This window comes from Balaenoptera ricei, chromosome X, assembly GCF_028023285.1.
Source record: "Balaenoptera ricei isolate mBalRic1 chromosome X, mBalRic1.hap2, whole genome shotgun sequence".
NCBI lineage: Eukaryota > Metazoa > Chordata > Mammalia > Artiodactyla > Balaenopteridae > Balaenoptera > Balaenoptera ricei.
Window position 1 is genome coordinate 110,714,073 of NC_082660.1, and position 24,803 is coordinate 110,738,875.

The window sequence follows — 24,803 nt, forward strand, 5'->3', positions numbered from 1 at the left end:
TCTCTAGTTGAGGCGCGAGTTCAGTAGTTGTGGTTCACGGGCTTAGTTGCCCCGTGGCATATGGTATCCCAGTTCCCTGTCTAGGGATCGAACCTGTGTCCCCTGCATATTGTAAGGCGGATTCTTTACCACTGGACCAGCAGGAAAGTCCCATCCATTTTGATCTTAAATAAAAGAGATGTGTTCAAAGGTACCTCTACCTTTGCATATTATTCTTCTGCCTACTTTGAGGATTTATTACAGAAGAAAGATGAGATAAAGGAGTCTTTCTTTAAAAAATAAATTTGTTTATTTATATTTTATTTTTGGCTGCATTGGGTCTTCATTGCTGCGCGCGGGCTTTCTCTAGTTGCGGCAAGCGGGGGCTACTCTTTGTTGCGGTGCGCGGGTTTCTCATTGCGGTGGCTTCTCGTTGCAGAGCATGGGCTCTAGGCATGTGGACTTCAGTAGTTGTGGCGCGTGGGCTCAGTAGTCGTGGCTTGCGGGCTCCAGAGCACAGGCTCAGTAGTTGTGGCGCACGGGCTTAGTTGTTCTGTGACATGTGAGATCTTCTCGGACCAGGGCTCGAACCTGTGTCCCCTGCATTGGCCGCCGGATTCTTAACCACTGCGCCGCCAGGGAGGTCCGATAAAGGAGTCTTTTAGCTTCTGCCTAGGGTATTTGAAAAAAAAGTAAAAGTTTATTAAGTCATGTGTTTTAAATGAAATTGCTGTTTAAAATTTCTGTTTTAGGATAGTGGAGATTATCCACTTACCATGGCTGGTCCTCAGTGGAAGAAGTTCAAATCCAGTTTCTGTGAATTCATTGGCGTATTAGTACGGCAGTGTCAATATAGTATCATATATGATGAGTACATGATGGATACGGTCATTTCACTTCTTACAGGATTGTCTGACTCACAAGTCAGAGCATTTCGACACACAAGCACCCTGGCAGGTCAGTATTTAGAAATATTTTCTGTGCATTTTCTTAGGTTAGAGATGAAAATGATTTTCATTAAAAGAAATGAAATAATGGTGACAAATTAATTTTGTTTATTAAGTAGCACCTAAGAGGACACTCTCCCCTCTCCTTCAGCCCTCACGAATTACTGGGAATGGAGTGATATTTTCAGTTTTGATTCTCTGAAGGCATACTACAATTAATTTTCTTGTGGTAAACCTACTTGTTTCCTATCCACCTCTTTTCCCTTTCTGTGGCATAGTGATCTGTTGGGTTCTTGAAATATGTTTTATCAAGGAAGGTATTGACAGCAAATTTGGGGAACAGTCATTTTGGATATGTAGTTCTAAATGACCTTTATGCATAGTCTCTGCTAGCATAGTCCCTCCTGGTATGATGGTCACTACAGGATGATGCTTATTTAATCACACCACAAAAAGCTGATTTTTCTTACGCTTCTGAGTAACTTTAGGCTGAGTCAAATTCTTTGATCTTTAAATTTTAATGAAATGAGTTATATTTTTAAGGCTCACATGATTAATTCTAGAACAGTGATTTTTAGCGTTGATGTTGATAAAATGTTTTGGTTTCTCTTTTGTGCTGAAAGTACTATTATTGAATATGTGCTTTTTGGTTTGAGTTTGAATAAATCAACTAGGCATTAATTGTTACTATAGTATTCTAAGCCTTAATGATAGAATATTTTGATTTCTACAAAAATTTTTCTTTCTCTAAGTGTGGGGATGTTTTTTTCCTTTAGAGTATTTCCCCAGAGAATTAAAGCTATGATTAAAGATGTACTTCTGCTCAGCCCTCCATTTAAAAAAAAATAAAATGCATACAATCTCCCTGTAGGTTTTGCTTTTAGATTTGAGGTCACAAAATATGAACGTGATCTTGCTCTGTGAATTTAGGTAGCTTTGATGTTAAGAACTTGAACAGTTAAAGTAAATTAAAACATATATGATGGGGTAAGGTGGGTAATTTTAGATCAGAATGACAAACTGGTTTGCTGAAGGTGTGGAATAGCTCAGAGCAGAAGATTGGGAATTTCTTTTAAAGAGAGCCAATAGCCACAAATTAAGGTTTAGTTTTGCGGTGTTCTATCATGCAGTGAACCAGGTCTGAGACATAGTCTAGACTAAGCTATATTAAGCATAAAGTGTTCAGATATTTCAGTTAATAAGTTTGAAATCACAGGCAGTGAGTCTTGTCTCAGTAGCAAGAGTTCAGTAACAGAAGGTAGAGATCTGGAGGAACTCTGATAAAAAGCACTTTATTGAGTGATATTTTACTCTTTGTACTTTTGACTTTTTATCTAGATCTGTCCTTCATAATCGCACCATTGTCTTTATGATGATATGTAATAGAGTAAAATTAAAGGAAATCAAATACTGATAAAACTGTCCAACATTTCTACACACTGTACTTTGATAAAAAGCACTTAAGTTCCTTCCCCCTTTGGTTACTGGATAGCTAAATGACTGCTGTATGAATCAAAATTTATTTAGAAGGTGAATCGTGGTCTCTGGAAAAGGTCATTGTAGGGGACATATATATCATAGTATAGTGGGATTTGAGCATAATCTAGAGTCAGATTACCTAGTTTTGAATCTTGGTTTAACTATGTATATGAACTGTGTAGTCTGAGGCAAATTTCTTAATCTCCCTGAGCTTCAGGTTCTTCATGAATGAAATGAGGATAATACTTAACTTTGAGGGCTGTTGTAAGGATTAGGAGTTAATCCATGAGAAGTATTTAGCATAGGTAACTGACATAGTAAGTATTCAATACATATTAGCTGTTGTTTTACTATTGTTGTTTTCGTTTGTAGCAGCTATATTTTTCTTTTCTGTTAGAAGCAGAACAGCCCATCTTGTTTTTAATTTCTCTTAATTTGATCTTAACTTGTAAATTTTTGTATCTGTGAGACTAAGTTCAACATTTTCCATTTAAAAATAGCTATGAAGTTGATGACAGCTTTGGTGAATGTGGCACTAAATCTTAGCATTAATATGGATAATACACAAAGACAATATGAGGCAGAACGGAATAAAATGATTGGAAAACGAGCCAATGAGAGGCTAGAACTCCTGCTACAGAAGCGGAAAGAGGTACGTACACTTTTGCACTGAATGTTTAAGCTATTAATCTGTAACTAACTTGGTCACCATTAATTATGATATAACTTTGCTAGTTCATCAGATAATTTTTTTTTGAAAAATTCAAACAACATGTTTCAGCTTGTTTATACATCTAACTTATTTTTGTTGATTATTCATGCCAACAATACCTTCTGTGTATATATTCTTTCTGTGTGGACTAGGATTAAGAGATCAAGGCTTCACATAAGGAGTCCTGGGCCAGTCTGACAAGCTGCTTAATGCTTTAGTGTTATTCATCTCTACTGTGAAAATATCTCTCCTAACTTCCTCCCTCAGCTTATTGTCAGGATGAAATGAGGTTTCACTTATGTAAAGTCACTTTGAAAAATAACTTATAAGCTATTTATGCTGTCATAATCTGTGTTTTTGGTTTTTTTGTAGTGTAAGAGGCACTTGGTTAACATTATGACCACCAAATTCAACTATGAGTGAGGAAAATATATTTTTTCAGTTTTATGCTAAATAATAATAAATAAAATCTTTCGATGTTGTGTTTTTTGGTCATTGTTGTTGTTGTCTCCCCTGCCCCCATGCCGCGCGGCTTGTGGGATCTTAGTTCCCTGACCAGGGATTGAACCCAGGCCCTGGCAGTGAAAGTGCCGAGTCCTAACCACTGGACTGCCAGGGAATTCCCTTGATGTTGTGTTTTTGATTTAAATTCCTCCTTCATTGGTGATGTAATATTTTGCTATCTGATATTGGGGATGTTTATTTTTATTTCTAACAGGCAAAGTCTCATGTTTCAGAAATATTAGTAATGCAGTTGAGTTAAAATATTTGCCGTGGTATTCCATAAATTACTTACTTGAGTTTGACATTTTTTGGGGGGTAGTGGTAACTATAATTTAAAAGTTGGTTATTTCTGAGATAGCCAATAACTTTTTAAAATGCCCCCTGCTCAAGAAAAGCCAGAAAAATCTTGCCCACATTTCCACCATGCCTAAACTCCTCATCTTTTTCACGTACGGTTGACCCTTGAACAATACAGGTTTGAACTGTGCAAATCCATTTATACTTGGATTTTTTTCAGTAGTAAATATTACAGTACTTACATGATCCACGGTTGGTTGAATCTTTGGTTGTGGAACCTTGTATGTGGAGAAACTGTGGATACAGAGAAACTGCATATACGGAGGGCCGACTATAAGTTTTATTTGGATTTTCAACTGTGTGGAGGGTCAGCGTCCCTAGCCTCTGTGTTGTTCAAGGGTCAGCTGTAGTTGAAATGAAGAATTGACCTTTTTGCCCCTTAACTTAGTTAATAAATTGCATTGGATGCTTTATTAGATGAACATAATGCATGAAATTATGGCCTGATTCTAAAGATTCTGAACATAGAATGAGTGGATATAGGTAAAAACGGGTTTTGAGTTTAAAATTCTTGTACAAATATAAGATATTAATACTTCTAGCTTGGGTTAAGTTTTTAAACATGTTGAAAGACCACCTGTGCCTTTGACTGTGCTAATGCATACAAGTGCATGCCCTTGTTAGCATTATTTGGAAATGTGAGATTATATTCATGAAAAGAAAAAAAACATTTTACAGAAACAGAACATAATCTAAAAGCTAATTAATACTTAGCGTGTGAAAGATTTTCCTTGTAATTCTCAAGCTCTGAAACAATTTTCTCTTAACTCTCAAGCTCTGAATTGAAAATATATGGGAGTAAATAAGTCAACCAAGATTTGAAATATTTAGTTGATTATTTCAAGTGAGCCTTGTTTCCCTCAAAAATATTTAGCAGGGAGACAAATTTTTTGCCAAGTTATTTTACTCAAATCGTTTTTGTTCTTTGAGCAGGTACTAGTTAACATGACTTATTTTTCAGATGCTAAACACCAAGATAATGAAACATTGTTATGCTTTCTTGATTATATGTTATATAATAGATATGTATTATAATAAACTACATAACAGATTTCTTTATGTACATTTATACAATGAAAATATGTGACCATTTAAAAAATTAGTCTACCAGCCAAACATTAAAAACCAAGTACAAATATTCCAAGTATCAAGGGACTGTGGCTACCTGATAGACAACAGCTGTTAATTTTTGTATGTGGACACTTTGTTTAGTGGAATTAAGAATTGGGTGCTCGCTTCGGCAGCACATACACTATAATTGGAACGATACAGAGAAGATTAGCATGGCCCCTGTGCAAGGATGACACGCAAATTCGTGAAGCGTTCCATATTTTTGTTATAAAGCAGAAACTAACACACCATTGTAAAGCAATTATACTCCAATAAAGATGTTTAAAAAAAAAAAGGAATTGGGTGTAATAACCAAAACACTGGAGAAACCTGCATTTGTGCTTGTAACAACTTTTAGATGTCCTTTTGGTTCTCTTCCATTACAATTGAAAAGAAATGATGTGTTCTTTTCAGCTTCAAGAAAATCAAGATGAAATAGAAAATATGATGAATGCAATATTTAAGGGAGTGTTTGTACATAGATACCGGTAAGTCAGGACAGTTTTTTTTAATGTAACTCTTATTCTGTTCAAGTTTGGATATTTAGTGGTTTAGGCAATATAAATTTAGTGGAAATCATGTTAGAGTAAGATCAGTGTTAGAATCTAAGCTCTTCCACTGATTGAGACACTCTAGGCAAGTTACTTAACTGCTCTCAACTTTGTTTTCTATCTGAAAAATGGGGTAATGTTGTGCTTGACTTGTAGATGCCCAGAAAATGGAGGCTACTGCTGTTATTAGGAGTCAGGGTACAAAATACTTAATTGATTTTGGAGGTACTATGTTAGTAGAGACTGTACGTTCTGATTCCTGACTCAGTGGGAAAAGCTGACTCAGTGGGAAAAGCTGGATAGATTTAAGTGAGATGTTTCCCTTATTTTGAATGAGTAGAGGAAAGAAATAGGTAATCTTACCACCATTTCTGCTGTAACCTATTCTTTAAATTTTGGTGGCATGTTTATTTAACTTCTCCGTCGTTTCCTTAACTTGGCAGTTATTCGATCAGGTTAATACTTCCTTTGTAATATCCCTTTGTCTATTCTTACCTTTTTATTTCTGTTGTCACCATTACCTTAGTCTGTTCCCTCATCATTCTCATGCCTAGAGATTATTGCAGTTGTCTTAAAATGTTCTTTTGTTGCATCATTCTTCTGCTCAAAAGCCATGAATGACTTACCATTACCTACAGGATGAATTCAAAATAATTTAGTCTGACATTCAAATCCAAATTGAGCTTGGCCTCAATATTAGGTGTAACTAATTCTCACCTGGAAAATATTCTCTAACCAGACTAGTGTTCCTGCTGTCTGAACACACCATGCCCAGGAGGTGTGAACAAAGGCTGGGGTATGGCATGGTATAAAAGGTGGGGATTGGATTCTGTTTGTAGGTTTATTTAACTTTAAATATTTATATGGTGATAATTACGCTTTGACAACTAGACTGTAAGCTCTTGGCATTCGGGGGCCATGCTTCAATTCTGCTTTTAAATCCCCAGTAATACTTAAGGTAGTGATATATTCATAGTAGGTATGAAGTATTTGGCACCGCTTAAATAAACCACAAGTCCTGTGGTATACTGGCACTAATATGCATAATTTTCCTTCCTCCATGCAGGGATGCAATAGCTGAAATCCGAGCTATTTGCATTGAAGAAATTGGCATTTGGATGAAAATGTATAGTGATGCCTTTCTTAATGACAGTTATTTAAAGTATGTTGGTTGGACTATGCATGATAAGGTAAGATATGCCTTATAGACTGCTTTTCTTTTTACACATAGGCATAGCTATCTGCTGCTCTCATTCATAGTGACTTATCTGCATGTAGGTATAACTGGGAGCACATTCCTATAGCCCTCTCTCCTTTATTCTTTTCTGTCCGCTACATGAAAATATGGTCTCTATCATATAAAGTCCCCTAGTTTTTTGAATCTTGGCCACTGATTTAGCCTTCAATCTTGAAAATTTTGTACTGAAACAATTGGATCATGTAGGTGATGGTGGTGGTGGTGAGACATTTCTTAGAGCAGTAAGAAGAATTCTTACTCTGTTAATATGTAAGTGCTATATACATTTTAAAATTTCTTTAATTTTGATTCTCTTGATAAACATGTATCTTAGCCAGATTATAAGTTACAACTTGGCTTCTGACCTTTTTTATTTTTTTTTAATTAATCTACCTTTCTCTTAGTCTGCCTCTTCACAAGCCTTGAAGTTCTTTGTATATATTCCTTACAAATACTACTTTCTGTAAAGGAAAACTTACTGTGAAATATGCTACTATCGTCTTTCACAATAGTATTGCTCTGAAAAACTTTTCAAAAAATTTTCATTTGACCTACAGCAGTAGTAACCCCAAAGGTATTTAGTTTTAAATGTTTATGTATTGATTCCTATTTTTGCATTATCAAAGATGAGAGTTTCTGAAGAAATGCTATTGTATAGAACATATTTAAAGTAGAAAATATTGTAAGTATCTTGAATGTTCAGGTTGAAAATATGCAGAGTTTTAATAAATTTTCTCCTCTTGTTTCATTCAGCAAGGTGAGGTAAGACTCAAATGTCTCACTGCTCTACAAGGGCTTTATTATAACAAAGAGCTTAATTCCAAACTGGAGCTATTTACCAGTCGGTTCAAGGTTAGTATTACTCTAAGTATTTAAAAATTATCTATTATTTGAAAGTATTTTTTCTGGCTTTCCCTTTAAGAATATTTTAATTATTTTTGTCCTTAGGATAGAATTGTGTCTATGACCCTTGACAAAGAATATGATGTTGCAGTACAAGCAATAAAATTACTCACTCTTGTTTTACAGTAAGTATGTTTTTTTTTAAAAAAAAAAAATTTTTTATTTAGGGCTTCCCTGGTGGCGCAGTGGTTAAGAACCCGCCTGCCGGTGCAGGGGACACGGGTTTGAGCCCTGGTACAGGAAGATCCCACATGCCGCGGAGCAACTAAGCCTGGGCACCACAACTACTGAGCCTGTGCTCTAGAGCCTGCGAGCCACAACTACTGAGCCTGCGTGGCACACCTACCGAAGCCCGTGCGCCTAGAGCCCGTGCTCCGCAATGAGAAACCACCACAATGAGAAGCCCGCGCACTGCAATGAAGAGTAGCCCAGGCTCGCCGCAACTAGAGAAAGCCCGCGCGCAGCAATGAAGACCCAACGAAGCCAAAGATAAATAAAATAAATAAATTAATTTTGAAAAAAAAAAAAAAAGAAAAAAAAATTTATTTATTTATTTGGCTGCCCTGGGTCTTAGTTGCGGCATGTGGGATCTTTTAGTTGTGGCATGCAGGCTCTTAGTTGTAACATGCATGTGGGATCTAGTTCCCTGACCAGGGATCGAACCCGGGCTCCCTGCATTGGGAGTGCAGAGTCTTAACCACTGGGCCACCAGGGAAGTCCAACAGTAAGTATGTATTTATTGCATATTGCTAATGTCTAGTTATCTAAATAATACATTAGAATACTTGGTTTAAATTTATCTAGATGTAGATTTTAATAACTTGGGGTTTTACAGCAAGAAGTTTAATTTTTTCATGTAAAGTTGAGAAAACAGGAAGAGAGAACCATTGGACTAGAAAATTCTGAGCTAGGAATTCATGTGTTCTCATTCTCTTGACTAGTTTCCTTTCAATTTTACTGTCTTCAGATGCTCTTGAAATAAAGTTAAACACTTGAATGTGTTAAATATGCCTATCATATTTTGTCACACTTCTATTTTTTTTAAGATTTTATTTATTATTTATTTATCTTATTTATTTTTGGCTGTGTTGGGTCTTAGTTGCGGCATGCAGGATCTTCGTTGAGGCATGCGGGATCTTTCGTTGTGGTGCGTGGGTTTCTCTTTAATTGTGGCGTGCGGGTTTTCTCTCTCTAGTTGTGGCGTGCAGGCTCCAGGGCGCGTGGGCTCTGTAGTTGTGGCGCACGGGTTCCAGAGTGCATGGGCTCTGTAGTTTGCGGCACACAGGCTCTAGTTGAGGTGCGAGAGCTCAGTAGTTGTGGCGTGCTCATTGCCCCTTGGCATGTGGGATCTTAGTTCCCTGACCAGGGATCAAACCTGTGTCCCCTGCATTGTAAGGCAGATTCTTTACCACTGGACCACCAGGGAAGTCCCTTGTCACACTTTTAGAAATTAGTATTTACTGAAACTTATCTGTAAACAATCTGAATTTAAAACGTATTCTATTATGTTAAAATGTAAAAGTGATGGAATTCACTTTTTTCCATTTTAAAAAGATGTGATGATATATATAAAATTTACCATTTAAACATACTTAAGAGTACAGATCAGTGGAATTAAGTACATTCATACTGTTGTGCAGCCATCACCATTATCCATCTCCAGAACCTTTTTTATCTTCCCATACTGATACTCTGTAGACGACTGCCAAGTGTGATTTTAAGTCATATTGTCTACTCTTTATCTCTGAATTTGATTATTTTAGGTACCTCATATAAGTGGAATTATACAATATTTGCCCTTTTGTAGCAGGCTTATTTCACTTAGCATAATGTCTTCAGAGTTCATCCATGTTAGGTTATGTATCAGAATTTTATTCCTTTTGGAGACTCAGTATATTCCATTGCATGTATAACACATTTTATTTATTCATTCATCTATTAATGGACATTTAGGTTGTTAACATGATCCAAATAATTGCAAAAGGGCCTTTTCAAAAAAAAATCATAGCATGCTAATTCTGACACTCGTATGTATGGAAAAGTCATCATGTAAGAGTAGCCAGCAAAATTCTGATAAAAACTAATGAGAGATGACTACCCGGTATGATTTTAAGTCATATTGTAAAACCACAGTAACTTTTATTATTATTATTAATTTTAAAAATTGAAGTATAGTTGATTTACAGTGTTGTGTTAATTTCAGGTGTACAGCAAAGTGTTTCGGTTATACATATATATAGTAGGTCCTTGCTGGTTATCTATTTTATACATAGCAGTGTGTATATGTTAATCCCAAACTCCTAATTTATCCCTCCCTCCCCCTACCATAGTAACTTTTAAATTTTGGCACTGGTATGTGAATAGACAGAAATCAGTGGCACTGAATAAAGAATAGAGACAAACTTAACTGCATCCAGGAACATAGTGTAGGGTAAGGGTTGTTTCCTATCAGAAAATAAATGGTTTTGTGACAGGTTCTGTTTGGGGGGAAATTAAATTGGATTCATATTTCGACCTTATATAGAAATGATTTCCAGGTGGATGAAATGTTTAAATGTAGATAAATGAGACCATTAAAGTGCTAGATGAAAACTTAGGGGAGGATTAAACATTTATATTTTATATGTAAACTGAGCAATATCTTTCTGAGCATGACATAAAACCTAGACATTAAAAAAAATACTGAATTTTAACTACATGAAAAACTAGAAGAAAAAAAAACTAGAAATGTGTATATGACATAAAATATAAACAAACTCAGAAAACAAATGACAGACTGGGCAAAATATTTGCATCATAGGAGTCACTTTCAATAAATCAATAACAAGAACAGAAACCCAATAGGAAAAGAGTCAAAAGTTAGGAACCACATCATTGACAGAAAAGAAAATAAAAATTTAAACATATGAAAAGATGTTTAGCCGTACTTAGAGACATGTATATTAAAATGAGACCATCTTTTACCTATTTCTTGACAAAGATACAAAATGTGTTTGGTAATACACTGTTGGTAAGGCTATGCAAAAACAGACCCTTATACGTTATTGATGGGACTATGAATTGGTAGAACCTCTTTGGAGCAAAGCTTGGCAGTATCTATTCAAAATATAAAATGCTTACATTCTCTAACATAGTACTATTTGTAATAGAATTTTGGAAATATTCTAGATGATTATTAATAGAGGAAGAATTAAATTGATATATAATAACTAATAGAAGCACCTCATAGGGGTTACCTCATTTAATGCAGCAGTCCTCTGTGAGGAGCATGGTTGTTAACCCCATTTATATGAAATGGACTACATTACAGTCATTAAAAAGAAGGCAGCTCTACCTCAAAATTTAAATTAGGTGGTTGGGATTAATATATACACACTACTATATATAAAATAGATAATCAACAAGGACATACTGTATAGCACAGGGAACTTTGCTCAGCACTCTGTAATAACCTATATGGGAAAAAAATCTGAAAAAGAATAGATATATGTATATGTATAACTAAATCACTTTGCTGTACACCTGAAACTAACACAACATAGTAAATCTACTATACTCCAATATAAAATAAAAATTAAATTTAAAAAAATCAGAAAAAAAAAGAAGGCAGCTCTAGATACACTGACATTTTCTGAGAATTCACTTAACTGGGGGGATTTTGAGCAGTCTTAACAATTGCATTTTTCTTTAATTCTTAATTGGATTTAAAAATTATAAATTGGGGCTTCCTTGGTGGCGCAGTGGTTGAGAATCTGCCTGCCAATGCAGGGGACATGGGTTCGAGCCCTGGTCTGGGAAGATCCCACATGCTGCAGAGCAACTAGGCCCGTGAGCCACAACTACTGAGCCTGCACGTCTGGAGCCTGTGCTCCGCAACAAGAGAGGCCGCGACAGTGAGAGGCCTGCGCACCGTGATGAAGAGTGGCCCCCGCTCGCCGCAACTAGAGAAAAGCCCTCGCACAGAAACGAAGACCCAACACAGCCAAAATAAATAAATAGCGTTCCCTTAAAAAAAAAAATTATATGCACATGTTATAAAAATATTGAAAGAATCCTGAAGTAAATAAGAAAATAATAGTGCTCTACTTATACTGTTGCATTTTTCTTTAATTGGATTTAAAAATTATAAATTATTATATGCACATTATAAAAATATTGAAAGAATCCTGAAATAAATAAGAAAATAATAGTATCCTACTTATATTTCTACAGCTTCTCCCCTCTTCCTCCGTAATACCCTGTGGACATCTTTTTTTGTTGTTTCTGGTATTTTAATGAAGGGTAATGGCCATTTTTGTTGATTCAGCCATGTATATACCTAATAACTGAAACTTGTCAGGAACATTCCTTATTGGTTAAAATGAGTGAACTACTACACATTTACTATAGTTTCACAGATTTGATTCAATATATATGTATATGTATATATTTTATTATAAGATGGCACAAGTGGTTTTTCCAAAAACGATCCAGTATTACACATCGAGTTAATTTAAATTAAAGTGCTTTTGAAACTTTTAACATTTTGGTTTCATTTTTCTCAAAAAGAAGTAATATTTCCTTAGACATCAGACTTCTGGAAACCTTGTGCACAGCAGAAAACCAAAAAGGATCTGAGCTCCTGAACTAACCATCTACTATCCTTAGGCTTTTTTCTCTGATGGTGGTCCTATGATTCCTAATTTACATACAGTGGTAAAAACCTAGATTGTTTATCTCACAGTAGACTAAAAGCATATTAGGAGGGAAAGAGGTGCCAGAGGTCAGGACTTCGAATGCAGAGTCCCGCTATGGAAGAACCCAACAAGGTTTACCCTGGGGTACTGTGGTTGATGGGCCTAATAATGACTTTGATTTACCAAGATTTTGTTAGGTTTATTTTGTTCTTTTAAAATAAGGTCAGTCAAATGAGCACTGCATTTTAGTAAGATTCTTTTAATGATACATTGTAAAGGTCTTTGGCACTTAAATTTTAATTATTTGCTAAAATGCTTTTGCATTGCCTTATATGGTGTTTAGTACATGGTGAATGAAGTATTATTCTTCATTGTGAGATAACTGGGGTGTTAGTATATTTTAATGTTGCAATATTGTCTCTTTCCTTAATATTACTATGAAATACATGCAAAATGTTCTCTGTGATTATTAACTCTAAGCTCTTAGCATACCACCACTTTTTTTCCTACGTTAGTTTATATTATTTTGTCTTCATTTCCCTTTAGCATATTTGTCACATTGTTATTTCTCTTAGTATATGTTTCATTATACTCGGTATTCACTCTAATTTTACCTCCCATTGATCGTAGGTGTTAACAAAATACTCAGCTGTTTTGTCAGGGGATGCTTTTACTGATAGACGATAATCAAATAAGGTTGATTTCTTCTTTCAACAGAACTTCTTAATGAAGGTTTTTTTTTTTAAACACAAGTTTAAAAGTGAAAGTATACTATTTTTTAATGTATGAATATGAATTTTTGTAATCAGTATGCTTAAAATTACAACATTACTTTGAAAACTGCTATTGCTTATTTCTTTTTAGGAGTAGTGAAGAAGTTCTTACTGCAGAAGATTGTGAAAATGTCTATCATCTGGTTTATTCAGCTCATCGGCCAGTAGCAGTAGCAGCTGGAGAATTTCTCTACAAAAAGTAAATCTGTATTTCTGTTGTTCATTTTTCTAAAGTATACTTTAATGGAAGTAATTTACTGTGTTATAATTTATATTAAAATATATATAAATATAACTTATTAAAAAATATTCAGTACAGGTCTTAAGCCTATTTTTACATTACAAAAAAATATTTTTCAAAATAATAAAAGGTTTTACTTCGAGTACTTTGATAACAGTTTGATATAAGAACCACAAGAATCCTTTAGTCTCTTTACTTTTATGTTGCTGTTTAACACCTCAGATTAGGTAGTATAGATAGTGTGAATATCTAATCACCGAAAATATTTAGCAAATGTTATGTAATGGCTTTTAAAGAGAACAATTTGAACCACATGGACTAAACTGTAAGATTTTAAGATTGTAAAATCTTAAAGATTTTATTAAAATGCTCATTTGGGGTGAAGCATTTATTTGAAAGAGTACATGATGTAAAACATTTACACTACAGTTTTCTATTCATTGTTATCCATTGATAACTTTTGTTGTTTATAAGGAAGAATGATCATGATACCCGTAGAAAGAGGCCACTGAGTTCAGACTTTGGGATAAATTGTTCAAGAAGGATAGAAGGAAAAGATGTCATTTTTAAAGAGAAGAATGTTTATTATAGATTTATGTGCATAAATGGTATAGGTTAGTCATTGTGATACTTCTATAAAAAGAAATGCTTGCTTAAAATGCAGTAAGGGTTTTAAAAAGAAATAATTCACAATGCAACTAACTTGAGAAGTTAATTTAAAAGGATTTAGAAGTACCACCAAGTGTGAAATGAAAAAGGTTTATAGCAATTACTTAGTATAAAGTTGGAAAATACTGTACCTACCCAGCTCCCATGTACTCCTTTGTTAAATGCTTAAATATGGAATTCAGACAGTTTTTTTAAATTAGGAAATTTTTGTTTGTTTTAAAAGTAAGTATTTTGCATTTATCATAGGCTCTTCAGTCGTCGAGATCCAGAGGAGGATGGAATGATGAAAAGAAGGGGACGACAAGGTCCAAATGCCAACCTTGTTAAGACATTGGTTTTTTTCTTTCTGGAAAGTGAGGTTAGTTGATGTTGTTCATGTTATACTTATGTTCAAAACAATTTGGAGGTGGGGTTCAAATGATGTAAATCTTAAAATCTTCCAAGTATCACAATGAGTGTTGGATAAAATAGAGTTCTACCAATTCCACACCAAAAAAAATTTTTTTCTATGTTAGTAAGATACTCAAATAGTATATTTATATGTAGTGCTAAGAGCATGAATTTTAGAGCCAGAAAGACCTGATTACCGATTGGGCTTCCCTACTTATTATTTGTATAACCTTGATTCAGTTACTTAATCTTTCTAAGCCCATTTTCCTTATAAAAATGTGGATAATAATTTCTTAGATAACGCCGAGATAATCCATGTAAAACTATTAGCACAGACCTAGCATTTTGTTAGTTCTCAATATTTGGTACCTGTGATTATTATTGTTGTTGCAGATACAGATTTACATTTAACATCAGCTCTTTTAGGTCTCCGTTAGGTTGAAAACCTACCTGTTCACCAGAATTTGAGAGGGCCCAACATACATTTTTAGTATATGTGTATTATTTAATCAGTGTTAGGGCCTTTTAATTAGATTTTCTAATTGTTTCTATATATAGAAATACAGTTGGTTTTTGCATATTGACCTCTTATCTGCAGTTTTGCTAAATTCACTTTTTAAAGTAAGCTTTTAATAAAATTCTTAGTATTTTCTATAATATACAATCAACTCATTTGCAAATAATGATGATTTTACTTCTTCCTTTCCTACATTTATGCCATTTTTTCCCCAGCCTTACTGTACTGGCTAGGACATCCAGTAGAATGTTGAATAGAAGTGGTGAGAGTGGATAGCTTTGGATTGTTCCTGATCTTAGGGGAAAAGCATCCAATATTTCAACATTAATTACGTTGTTAGTTATAGGTGTTGTGTAGCTACCTATTATATGGAGGATGTTTCCTCCTATACCTCTTTTTGCTGAGAAGTTTTATTTATTTATTTATTTTTGGCTGTGTTGGGTCTTCGTTTCTGTGTGAGGGCTTTCTCTAGTTGTGGCAAGCGGGGGCCACTCTTCATCGCGGTGCGTGGGCCTCTCACTGTCGCGGCCTCTCTTGTTGCGGAGCACAGGCTCCAGACGTGCAGGCTCAGTAGTTGTGGCTCACGGGCCTAGTTGCTCCGCGGCATGTGGGATCTTCCCAGACCAGGGCTTGAACCCATGCCCCCTGCATTGGCAGGCAGATTCTCAACCACTGCGCCACCAGGGAAGCCTGAGAAGTTTTTTTTAATTTTATTGAAATACAGTTGATTTATAGTGTTGTGTTTAATTTCTCCTCTGCAGCAAAGTGACTCAGTTATACATATGTATATTCTTCTTCATATTTTTTTGTTATGGTTTATCACAGGATACTGAATATAGTTCCCTTGCTGTAGTAGGACCTTGTTGTTTATCCATTTTATACATAATAGTTTGCATCTGCTAATATCCCAGACTCCCAGTCCTTCCCTCCCTCCCCTCCCCTCCCCCACCTCCCCTCCCCCTTGGCAACCACAAGCCTGTTCTCTATATCTGTAAGTCTGTTTTTGTTTCACAGATACGTTCATTTGTGTCGTATTTTAGATTCCACATATAAGTGATATCATATGGTATTTGTCTTTCTCTTTCTGACTGACTTTGCTTAGTATGATAATCTCTAGGTCCATCCATGTTGCTGCAAATGGCATTATGTCGTTCTTTTTTGTGACTGAGTAATATTCCATTGTATGTATGTGTGTATACACACACGCACACATCTTTCTCTCTCTTTTATTTTTTTTTTTGGGCTGCCCCACAGGGCTTGCAGGATCTTAGTTTCCTGACCAGGGATCGAACCCGTGCCCCCTGCAGTGGAAGCGTGGAGTCTTTTTTTTTTTTTTTTAACATCTTTATTGGAGTATAATTGCTTTACAATAGTGTGTTAGTTTCTGCTTTATATCAAAGTGAATCAGCTATACATATATCCCCATACCTCTTCCCTCTTGCATCTCCCTCCCTCCCACCCTCCCTATCACACCCCCTCTACGTGGTCACAAAGCACCGAGCTGATTCCCTGTGCTATGCGGCTGCTTCCCACTAGGTATCGGTTTTACATTTGGCAGTGTATATATGTCCTTGCCACTCTCTCACTTTGTCCCAGCTTACCCTTCCCCCTCCTCGTGTCCTCAAGTCCATTCTCTAGTAGGTCTGCGTCTTTATTCCCGTCCTGCCCCTAGGTTCTTCATGACCTTTTTTTTTGTTTTTTTTTTTTTAGATTCCGTATATATGTGGTTAGCGTACGGTATTTGTTTTTCTCTTTCTGACTTACTTCACTCTGTATGACAGACTCTAGGTCCATCCACCTCACTACAAATAACTCAATTTCGTTTCTTTTTATGGCTGAGTAATATTCCATTGTATATATGTACCACATCTTCTTTATCCATTCATCTGTTGATACCACATCTTCTTTATCCATTCATCTGTCAGTGGACATTTAGGTTGTTTCCATGTCTTTGCTATTGTAAATAGTGCTGCTATGAACATAGGGGTGCATGTATCTTTTCAAATTATAGTTTTGTTTGGGTATATGCCCAGGAGTGGAATTGCTGGATCATATGGCAACTCTATTTTTTTAGTCTTTTGAGGAACCTCCATACTGTTCTCCACAGTGGCTGCACCAATTTACATTCCCACCAACAGTGTTAAGAGGGATCCCTTTTCTCCCCACCCTCTCCAGCATTTATTATTTGTAGACTTTTTAATGATGGCCATTCTTACTGATGTGAGGGGGTACCTCATTGTAGTTTTGATTTGCATTTCTCTAATAATTAGCGATGTTGAACATCTTTTCATGTGCCTATTGGCCATCTGTATGTCTTCTTTGGAGAAATGTCTATTTAGGTCTTCCACCCATTTTTGGATTGGGTTGTTTGTTTGATATGAGTTGTATGAACTGTTTGTATATTTTGGAAATTAAGCCCTTTTCAGTCGCATCATTTGCTAATATTTTCTCCCAGTCTGTAGGATGTCTTTTTGTTTTGTTTATGGGTTCCTTTGCTTGCAAAAGCTTATAAGTTTGATTAGGTCCCGTTGTTTATTTTTACTTTTATTCCTATTGCCTTAGGAGACTGAAACATTGGTGCGATTTATGTCAGAATGTTTTGCCTGTGTTTCTCTTCTAGGAGTTTTATGGTGTCTTGTCTTATATTTAAGTCTTTAAGCCATTTTGAGTTTATTTTTGTGTATGGTGTGAGGGTGTGTTCTAGCTTCATTGATTTACATGTGGCTGTCTAGCTTTCCCAACACCACTTGCTGAAGAGACTGTCTCTTCCCCATTGTATATTCTTGTCTCCTTTGTCAAAGATTAATTATCCATAGGTGTGTGGGTGCTGAGACGTTTTATCATGAACGGATGTTGAATTCTGTCCAATGCTTTTTTCTTCATCCCTTGAGATGATTATTTTATCTTTCATTACATTAATGTGATGAATTATGTTGATTGTTGTTTTGAATGTTGAATCAACCTTGCATTCCTAGGATAACCCCTACTTGGTCATGATCTGTTATACTTTTTATATATTGCTGGTTTTAGTTTGCAAATTTTTTGAGAACATTTCCTCCATGTTCATGCGGGGTGTTGGTATATATATATATTTAATTGTAATGTCTTTGATGGGTTTCGGTATCATGGTAATGCTTGTCCCCTAAAATGAGTTGGGAAGCTGTAGAACCTTTTTAAGCTTCACAGAATGAAGAGAAATGATTTAGTTATATATTGAATTGATAAGTAATCATGTATTTTGTATTTTAAGTGATCGTTACAACTCCCATTAAGTTACAATAAATTTGTAGTATATTTTATAACTGAGAGTAGTTCACCCGTGTAATACAGTTGGCCCCCCATATCTGTGGGTTCTGCATCTGTGGATTCAACCAACAGGGGATTCAACCAACAGTGGGTTGAAAATATTTTTTGAAAAATTCCGGAAAGTTCCAAGAAGCGAAATTTGAATTTGCCATATACTGGCAACTATTTACATAGCATTTACATTGTATTAGGTATTATAAGTAATCTAGAGATGATTTAAAGTATATGGAAGGATGAGTGTAGGTTATGTGCAGATACTACACCATTTTATATAAGGAACTTGAGCATCCTCGGAGAATCTGACGAGGGGTCCTGGAACCAATCCTCCTTAGATACAGAAGGATGACTGTATTGAGTCAGGTACTAAATATGCATGCATATAGTCTCTTCAAAAATAATTTTCATGTGAATGATTTAATGATTATTGTGAGAAATGTTACTGCCTAGCAGGGTTTACTTATACATAGCAAAGCTAAGGCAGTTCTTCTCTGTCCTTTCTTCCATTTGACCTCAAAAAACAAATTGTTGTTTGAGTTTGCACATGGTGCCAACAAAGCTTCCATTCTTTTGATTAAGGCTAGTATGATATTTGTCTAAGAGCACATTGCTCTTTTTAAATTTTAGTTACATGAGCACGCAGCGTACCTTGTGGATAGCATGTGGGACTGTGCTACTGAGCTGCTGAAAGACTGGGAATGTATGAATAGCTTGTTGCTGGAGGAGCCACTTAGTGGAGAGGAAGGTAAGGATGTTTAATTATGGTACTTTTGTTGTTAGATAATTTTGAAAATAGAGTTTACTTATTCCATTTCTTTATCTTTTAGCATTAAAATAATGATTCAAAGTCTTTGAATAATTTTGTTTTCATACACATGAATATTATGTAGAAAGATGTAGTTGCTGTCAATATTCCTTATTTTGTTTTATTATATTTTATTTTTTTGTATCTGTTCATATTTTCATTTCTCAAATTGTGGAGCAGTGTTTTACAGATTTGTAATGCTTAGGTTTAACTTGTTCTGATCCTTTTTGTGATATAGTAATGGGATTTTCTTTAGTACATTAGGTCAGATTCTGTCACAGGCAGAAGGAACTGTTATGTAATATTATAAATGGCATATAAAGAAAAGAAATAGGTTAACTTTCTGATTTTTTTTTTTTCAGCGCTAACGGACAGACAAGAGAGTGCTCTGATTGAAATAATGCTTTGTACCATTAGACAAGCTGCTGAATGTCATCCTCCTGTGGGGAGAGGGACAGGAAAAAGGGTATGCCAACATATTTTCAGTATTCTAAATTATATGTCTCTTTTTCAATATGTTTTTTAAAGTTCTTATTTGTAACCATATAATCAAATTTTTGAATCTTAAATTTTATTTTTCAGGCGATCTTTGCTTATAAATATGTGTTAGAAGTAAATTTTAAAGCATTAGCAATCTGCGAAATCCATGTTCCTTCCATAAGATACTTTGTTAGTTAACTACAGGAGATGCAGTGGTTGACAGTAACTACAGGAGATACAGTGGTTGACAGTCCCTGCCTTTAAGACTGCATGTTGTGCAACATTTTAGAATGGTGTATTTGTCTGTTTTGGTTTATTTATAGATTTGCTTTCTTTTTCTTTTAATAAAAGTTAGAAATAAAAACAGGATAATCATTCATTAAAATGGGGGAAATTCCTATTTCCTGGGATTTGATTTTAATGCATTATTTCAAAGTTCACATATATTTGTATTGTAGACCAAAGTTGCACAGGCTTTCAAACTTTGTGAAGCACAAAAATACATTTTTATATTGTGACCTAGTACACATCTATATATATGTGTTTGTGTATAACTGAGACAATTTCATCAAACAATACTGCAACTTATGTGATGCATTCTATTTTTTCGTGGGTTTTTTTTTTCTTGTTTTTCTAATTGCTGGTCGTTACTTATGTTGAATTCATAACTCATGGATCATGGCACAACTTATAGTAGACTGAAATCCTACTCAATCCTATTATTATATAAGCTCCTAAACTACATTTCCTAACTGCTTCTCCTTTCATCCAAAGGTAGAGTTAGTTAATCTAACTGGGTATTGATTTTGTCTCTAGACCTATTCAAAGTGTTGCTATTTTTTAAAAATATAATGTGCAAGCTATTCTCTTTGTTACTTTTGGGTTTCAAGTTTTATAGTAGAAATTCTTGTATCCATCATTTAAAATGTCATTTCATTACTTATTTTGGATATCTTAACTTAAAGTTGAGCACCTAACAGTGTCAGTGGGCTTATTAATAAATACTTAGAAACTTTGTTGTGTTACCTTAGGTGCTAACAGCAAAGGAGAAGAAGACCCAGTTGGATGACAGGACAAAAATCACTGAACTTTTTGCTGTGGCCCTTCCTCAGTTATTAGCTAAAGTAAGTTTGTGTCAGTATCAGGAGTGTTACTAAGAAATTACAAGTTTTGTTTGGAAGTGCCACACAGAATTTTGCACTTATCATAATATTTACTTACCATTATTGTGATGTCTTTGACATGATTTTCTTTTTTTTTTTTATTTCGAAGTACTCTGTAGATGCTGAAAAGGTGACTAACTTGTTGCAATTGCCACAATACTTTGATTTGGAAATATATACCACTGGACGATTAGAAAAGGTATGGTGTTTCTGTGTATAAAAAACGTTGAAGAAAAATTGTTAACTTAGTTCACCCCATCATATTGTTTATTTATATTTTTTGAAATATGTTTTTGTAACTTTTAATGTAAAAGGAAACCTGTGTCTTGTATGCCATATATATTTTAGATAAGGTGGATTTAGAGAATGGCACTAATGAGGTTTCCCTTTGATTCATGCCCATATCCGTACCATCATTGCTAGCCATTATGTGACTATATCACTGATCATTTATGGAGATTAGGGGTGGGTAACTGGATAATAACAATTGCAAAATGAAAGCAGCTAATATCCATTGAATACATTTACTGTGTTCCAGGAACATATGTATTTATGTGTATTAACATCTCACCAACGCCCTGTGAGATAGGTAATATTATTCCTGTTGAAGTTGGGGAAATAAGTTTGGGTGGGTCAGTGCATTTATTATGACTAGAAGAACTTAATGTATGCCCTACTGGTTGTAAAGTTACTGTGTTTGAAGCTTTTCATCCCGGTTGTGTAGTCATTTTATGCCTATCATATATACACCTTAGTTTTAATGAAGAAAACTTTGATTTTGCAGCATTTGGATGCCTTATTACGACAGATCCGGAATATTGTAGAGAAGCACACAGATACTGATGTTTTGGAAGCGTGTTCTAAAACTTATCACGCACTCTGTAATGAAGAGTTCACAATTTTCAACAGAGTAGATATTTCAAGAAGTCAACTGATAGACGAGTTGGCTGATAAATTTAACCGGCTTCTTGAAGATTTTCTGCAAGAGGTATATATTACAAGTATTTTGTCAGCTGTGCCCCACTGCGCACCCCCCACCCCACCCCCCGGAACCAAATTAGTCACCAGTCTTGGTGATAATCCCTAGCAGTGTGTTGAAAAGTCATTCAGACTTTTTGTTCTATGATTCATCGTGATACTATTATTCATCCACCAAAATAGGAAGGTGGTAAGAATCTGCGACTAAGAGAAGGTGAAAGCAAAGCTAACATCTTTCCCCTTTTTTTAATTTAAAGAAATGATCTGGGAAGTTTCCAGGGTTTAGTTGAACAAGAGGCTGTTAGGGAACAGGGTGTTAACAGAACAGAAAAGTTGAGCTAGACTGTGGCCATGTAACCTCAAAAATTGGGGTGTTTCTTAACATTTTGGAAGTTTATTTATGGTCTTTTATATTATAAAGCCTTGATAAATTATAGCCACTGTCGATTTTGTTGTTTTGTTGTTCTGTTGTATTTCCAAAGAGGCTTAAGTGTGGTAGTCAAATACACTTGCATTTTTATTGTGATTTTTATCTTTTCTGGAAAGGTACACTTAACAGGTTAATTGATTTGCATAAAGTAAAAAGTTGTGATTCTCAAATTAATGCATTTAGCCTTTTCCACATCACTTTGGTCATTAATGCTGCAAAAATGATATGGACTTTTGTAATTTCCAGTTATTTTGTTTAGCAGTTACTTCTTAAACTTTCTTATTTCTGTGTATAACATTTCATGCTTACTATGTTTTGCTTAATTGGAGGTTTGTGCAAATATGTTGATGTACAATGATCACATTCTTAAAAATTGTAATGGCTCTACTCTTAGCCGGATATGATTCTGATTAGGACAAGTTAGTTTAAAATCAAGCTATGGTTTGTTAATTAAGTTTAATTACTTACCTTGTATAAAAATTGATGGTGAAAAACAAGCATTTTTTTGAGAGACCTGGGGTTTAATACAGTAAGTTCAATAGTATTTTTTAAAATTTGTAAGTTTCTTATAGTGAGACTCATAAAATTTTCAAAAACTTAAGTTACTCTAAATTGGAAAGTTGATACCCAGAAAAAGGATTTAGTATATCTAGTCCTTATGCAGAGGATTTTTTCCAAATTAATTTTAATTGGTCTGATATATCTTTCTTGAGCACTATGTTTCATTTACTTAGTAGATTTTGTCCTTTAGGTATTATCTTTTATGATCTCTTGCTTGTCCTCTAATATATTTCTCTTTATTGTCCCAATGCATTTATTACGGTGAAAGAGTAGATGTCTTCATTGTTTTGTGTCAAGATCACTTAAAGGAAAAAAGGAGAATGTCATTCAGTTTTTCTCTCTTGGGTATAATGTATCCGTTATAACAACTCTGTGTTGACCCATTATTCTGGCCACCTTGCTTTAAATTTGGCCAGGTCTAAGTATTGAATGACAGAGTTATTTTGTGGTTTTTAATTAGGTTATTCTTTATTTTCAAGGTGTGGAAATCACCAATGTGATAGCCTAAGATTTTTCACTTTTGTGGTTATTAATGTTTAATATGATATAATTAACATTCATAGGGTGAAGAACCTGATGAAGATGATGCATATCAGGTATTGTCAACATTGAAGAGAATCACTGCTTTTCATAAGTAAGTTGAATCTTAAGGTTTCTGATTTCTTAAAACTGTAGCAAAATCAGAACCAACTTGCATGTTTTGGGATTATAGTGTCAAATTTTTTGCTGGATTTCTTGTGCTTTTGGGAAAAAAGTACTTGATAGAGTCATGTTGTGAATTGGGGAACAACAAATTATCAACTAATATACTCTTTAAAAATACACTTTTTTTTGTTGTTCTTGTGGGCGCATGTTAGAAAGTTTACTACATTTTACTTTAATAGTATTCTGTTAACAGTCAAGTCCAGAACAAATGTGATTAAGCTTAACTTTTTAATGTAACTTAATTCTTTTTTACAGTGCCCATGATCTTTCAAAGTGGGATTTGTTTGCTTGTAATTACAAACTATTGAAAACCGGAATTGAAAATGGAGACATGCCTGAACAGGTTTTTATTTATTTACATGTTACATATTTAACTTTGAGAAAGAAGACTTGTGACTTTTAAAATTTAACTGTGTTCTCTTTGTTCTTTTATAGATTGTTATTCACGCACTGCAATGCACTCACTATGTAATCCTTTGGCAGCTTGCAAAGATAACTGAAAGCAGCTCTACAAAGGTTTGTGGTGGTTCAGTGGCGTCTTTATTAAATAGCATTAACTTTTCAGCAAACTTAAACATAAGACATTTCAATAAAATCTTGATTATGTCTAATCTACTATTTAGGCATGTGTACTTTTAAAAACAGTTATTTGTAGTTTGATGTATATTCAGTGAAAGAACATTAATATGTTTTGTTTAGGGTATGATTCTAAATTTTAAAAATCACATTTCTACGTGGCATAATTTATGGATTTCCATATCATTCTCAAAAGTGCTGGGTACATAAAGAACTACAGATTTTGTAAATCATGACCAAGAGCCTTTGAAACTTACAGATACAGCTATTGGGTTGTATAAATTAATTATTACAAACCACCTGTCCCTAGATCTTATGCCTTGTATTGTTTTGGGATCTCCTTATTCATACTCAGGATCTCTGTACTGATGTTCCAAATTCATGATAAATCACTTTCTGGTTGAGTGTAATGTGCCAGCTACTAGGTCATAGAACTTTCGAATTTTTATCTGTAATGGTAATCCTTGATGTGTTTAGTAATTGAACTAAACAGTACTGCCTTTTTCATTTGTAAATTAGAAACTTAAACTTCGTACTTGTAGTAGTAGATGTTGCCTTAAATATTATTTGGGCACATTTTTATAAATATTAAGTAATTTCTGTAAGCTATAGAATTAGCTGTTCATAGTTATTTTCCTCAAAAAGGAATCCTCTTGATAATCATTTTGTTTTGCATAAAATCACAGAATAATTTTAGAATTTTTTTGAGGTTTTTAAGCACAAGATACAATTATATCTACAAATGGATATTTTCCCC

At 34.6% G+C, this 24,803-nt stretch overlaps 1 protein-coding gene and 1 non-coding gene across 6 annotated transcripts in view; both read left to right on the forward strand.

Moving 5' to 3' along the window:
- The window catches only part of STAG2 (STAG2 cohesin complex component), a 116,939-nt gene that overhangs the window by 60,573 nt on the left and 31,563 nt on the right, over window positions 1-24,803 (forward strand). For all 5 annotated transcript variants that reach the window (XM_059911493.1, XM_059911494.1, XM_059911492.1 and 2 more), the window contains 16 exons: window positions 732-936; window positions 2,906-3,057; window positions 5,503-5,576; window positions 6,706-6,829; window positions 7,630-7,728; window positions 7,825-7,904; window positions 13,320-13,427; window positions 14,385-14,496; window positions 18,976-19,093; window positions 19,516-19,619; window positions 20,665-20,757; window positions 20,906-20,995; window positions 21,581-21,784; window positions 23,329-23,399; window positions 23,726-23,813; window positions 23,906-23,986. In XM_059911493.1, the coding sequence (XP_059767476.1) occupies window positions 732-936; window positions 2,906-3,057; window positions 5,503-5,576; window positions 6,706-6,829; window positions 7,630-7,728; window positions 7,825-7,904; window positions 13,320-13,427; window positions 14,385-14,496; window positions 18,976-19,093; window positions 19,516-19,619; window positions 20,665-20,757; window positions 20,906-20,995; window positions 21,581-21,784; window positions 23,329-23,399; window positions 23,726-23,813; window positions 23,906-23,986 (1,803 nt within the window). The remainder of the gene's footprint in view (window positions 1-731; window positions 937-2,905; window positions 3,058-5,502; window positions 5,577-6,705; window positions 6,830-7,629; window positions 7,729-7,824; window positions 7,905-13,319; window positions 13,428-14,384; window positions 14,497-18,975; window positions 19,094-19,515; window positions 19,620-20,664; window positions 20,758-20,905; window positions 20,996-21,580; window positions 21,785-23,328; window positions 23,400-23,725; window positions 23,814-23,905; window positions 23,987-24,803) is intronic.
- Window positions 5,207-5,313, forward strand: LOC132358080 (U6 spliceosomal RNA). The gene has a single exon (XR_009500433.1). It is a non-coding gene; the product is annotated as a U6 spliceosomal RNA (small nuclear RNA).